The sequence below is a fragment of the Tachysurus vachellii genome, chromosome 26 (assembly GCF_030014155.1).
Source record: "Tachysurus vachellii isolate PV-2020 chromosome 26, HZAU_Pvac_v1, whole genome shotgun sequence".
Classification (NCBI taxonomy): domain Eukaryota; kingdom Metazoa; phylum Chordata; class Actinopteri; order Siluriformes; family Bagridae; genus Tachysurus; species Tachysurus vachellii.
Window position 1 is genome coordinate 713,958 of NC_083485.1, and position 2,500 is coordinate 716,457.

General features: G+C 43.4%; 1 protein-coding gene across 1 annotated transcript in view; it reads left to right on the plus strand.

The window, feature by feature from the left end:
- Positions 1 to 2,500, plus strand: part of rxfp2l (relaxin family peptide receptor 2, like) — a 19,827-nt gene that overhangs the window by 11,514 nt on the left and 5,813 nt on the right. Inside the window, exons 10-13 of the mRNA XM_060862807.1 lie at positions 47 to 118; positions 1,559 to 1,630; positions 2,033 to 2,104; position 2,500. The exon at position 2,500 is cut by the window's right edge and continues 71 nt beyond it. Coding sequence (XP_060718790.1) covers positions 47 to 118; positions 1,559 to 1,630; positions 2,033 to 2,104; position 2,500 — 217 coding nt within the window. The remainder of the gene's footprint in view (positions 1 to 46; positions 119 to 1,558; positions 1,631 to 2,032; positions 2,105 to 2,499) is intronic.

Below are 2,500 nucleotides of genomic sequence, written 5' to 3' on the forward strand. Positions count from 1 at the left end.
GTGTGTGTGTGTGTGTGTGTGTGCGCGTGCGTGAGTGTGTCCTCAGGGAGCTGGAAGGTAACAAAATTTCATCTTTGTGGTCATCCAGCTTTAAGAACTGCACATCTCTGACAGTCTTGTAAGTGAAAACACACACACACACACAAACACACACACACACACACACACACGTTCAGAACAACTGTGCTGTAACTCTCTACATATGATTATCTTGTCTTCTGGTAAAGTAGGTTCCTGACTTGTGTGTACTTTGTCTTTAACACACTTTGTTCTACAGTTGTGTGATTTTGTTCTATTCTATACAATGTTGATCTTATAGTGCTGGTCTTTACTTCGGTGTTTTCTCAGCTGATTAATCAGCAGTAGTTTGAGTGGTTTGTAAGTATCTCTTTAACACACTGTAAATAAGTGTATAGTACTGTGTGATATATTCTACCACACCACATCTTAATTAACCATCTCTGTACTCAACTCTTACTGTCACAGACGCTCTCGTCTACAGAGCAGAGGTCACAATCCCAGTAACCTCATCTACCCTCCTCTGTTGTGTAAGTCACACACAGCGGTGGTAGGTGGGCTCTGGAATTGTCAGTCTGCTGTAATGAAAGCTGATTTTATCTCTGCTTTAACTTCCCATTACTCCTGTGATTTTCTCGCGCTAACAGAGACCTGGATATCCCCACAGAACACTGCTACACCAGCTGCTCCATCCTCTGCCTATGCTTTCTCTCACTCACCATGAGAAACAGGCAGGGGTGGTGGTACAGGTTTACTGTTGTCAAGGAGATGGTGCTTTACACCTCTAATCTTGTCTCATTTAACCATCTCCTCTTTTGAATTCCATGCCATTTCAGTTACCTCTCCAATCAACCTTGTTATTGTTGTTTACCGCCCTCCTGGTCCCCTAGGTGACGTCCTGGAAGAAATGGACACACTGCTTAGTGTTTTCCCTTCTGATAGCTCCCCTCTGACGGCTTGGTGACTTCAACCTCCCCTCTGACAAGCTTCAATCTTCTTCCCTCCTGTCTCTTCTCGACTCATTCACCCTCACACTCAACAACTACATCCCCACACACAAAGGAGACAATGTCCTGGACCTGGTTTTCACTCGTCCTTCTCCAGCTACAGACGTGACTGCTACCCCACTACACGTCTCTGATCATCACCTGGTATCCTTCACCATCACTCTCCCTACCCTCCCTAAAACTACCCCTCACCCCCTCACTCTTACCCGCCACAACCTTCACTCTGTCTCCCGTTCTTCTGTAGCTTCTGGCACTCTTTCATCTCGTCCTGATCCTGAGTCTTTTTCCTCACTACCCTTGGACTCAGCCACAGATACTTTCCTCTCCTCTCCATGGACTTCCTCTGCCCTCTGTCCACTAAACACAAGAAAACTTCTTGTTCTGCTCCTTGGCTTTCAGATGTGTTGATGTGATTGTCATCAATCAAAGATCATCAGAGAGAAAGTAGAAGAAATCACAACTTGATGCAGATCTGTGTGTGTGTGTGTGTGTGTGTGTGTGTGTGTGTGTCTCTTTGTGTGTGTGTGTTTCAGGGCTTTAAGGCGGAACCATATCAGTTCTATAGAAGATGGAACATTTTCAAGCATGCATCAACTCATAGACCTGTGAGTTCACACACACACACACACACACACACACACACACACACACACACACACACACACTCACTATTAAGTATAATAAAAGGGTCAGATTCTGTTATCAAATGATTAAACCACTTTAAACAAACACAGAGATCAGTATATTTCTGAACATGTCGTGTTTCCATGCGACTCTGAACAAGTCTCACAGTTTGACTAATAAATAAAGAGAACACAAGACTCCCAACATGCCTTTAGTACCTGATGTGTCACACAAACCACATAGAGGATGAACACATCCCTTCTCTACCCTCAGACCTCTCTAACTCGTTTAACATTCATGTTTTAGTGTAAAGAAAAGTCCTGTAACGTAACGAGATCAATGTGTTGTGTTTAATAAGGTGAACTTTGTGTGTTCCTCCACAGCGATCTCTCCATCAATCAGATTCTCCATCTTCCTCCGTCTCTGTTTCACAGTCTCCAGAATGTCCGACAGCTGTGAGTCTAAACAAACCCAGCATTATTTAGATGTGTATCTGTGTATAAAACGTTCAGCAGTTTGTAAATCAGTGTGAGATTGTTGTGCATCATTATCAGCGTTAATAACCCGGCTGTACAACACCACACAAACACCTCGTTAACACTGATCTTCATTACCCATAAACAGTGAGACATTCCACTGAAATACACGTCCCACGTGTCAGAAACCAAACTCTGTGACGTCTACATTCGTTTTTTATTTTATTTCTTTCCACTCACAACCCCGTGGACATTTTTCAGCACCATAGCCGTCACTGATTTGTCGTATAATGGGTTTAGAAGATGTGACAAGATTTATAAATCACCAGCAATGTTTGTGTGTGTGTGTGTGTGTGTGTGTGTGTGTGTGTCAGA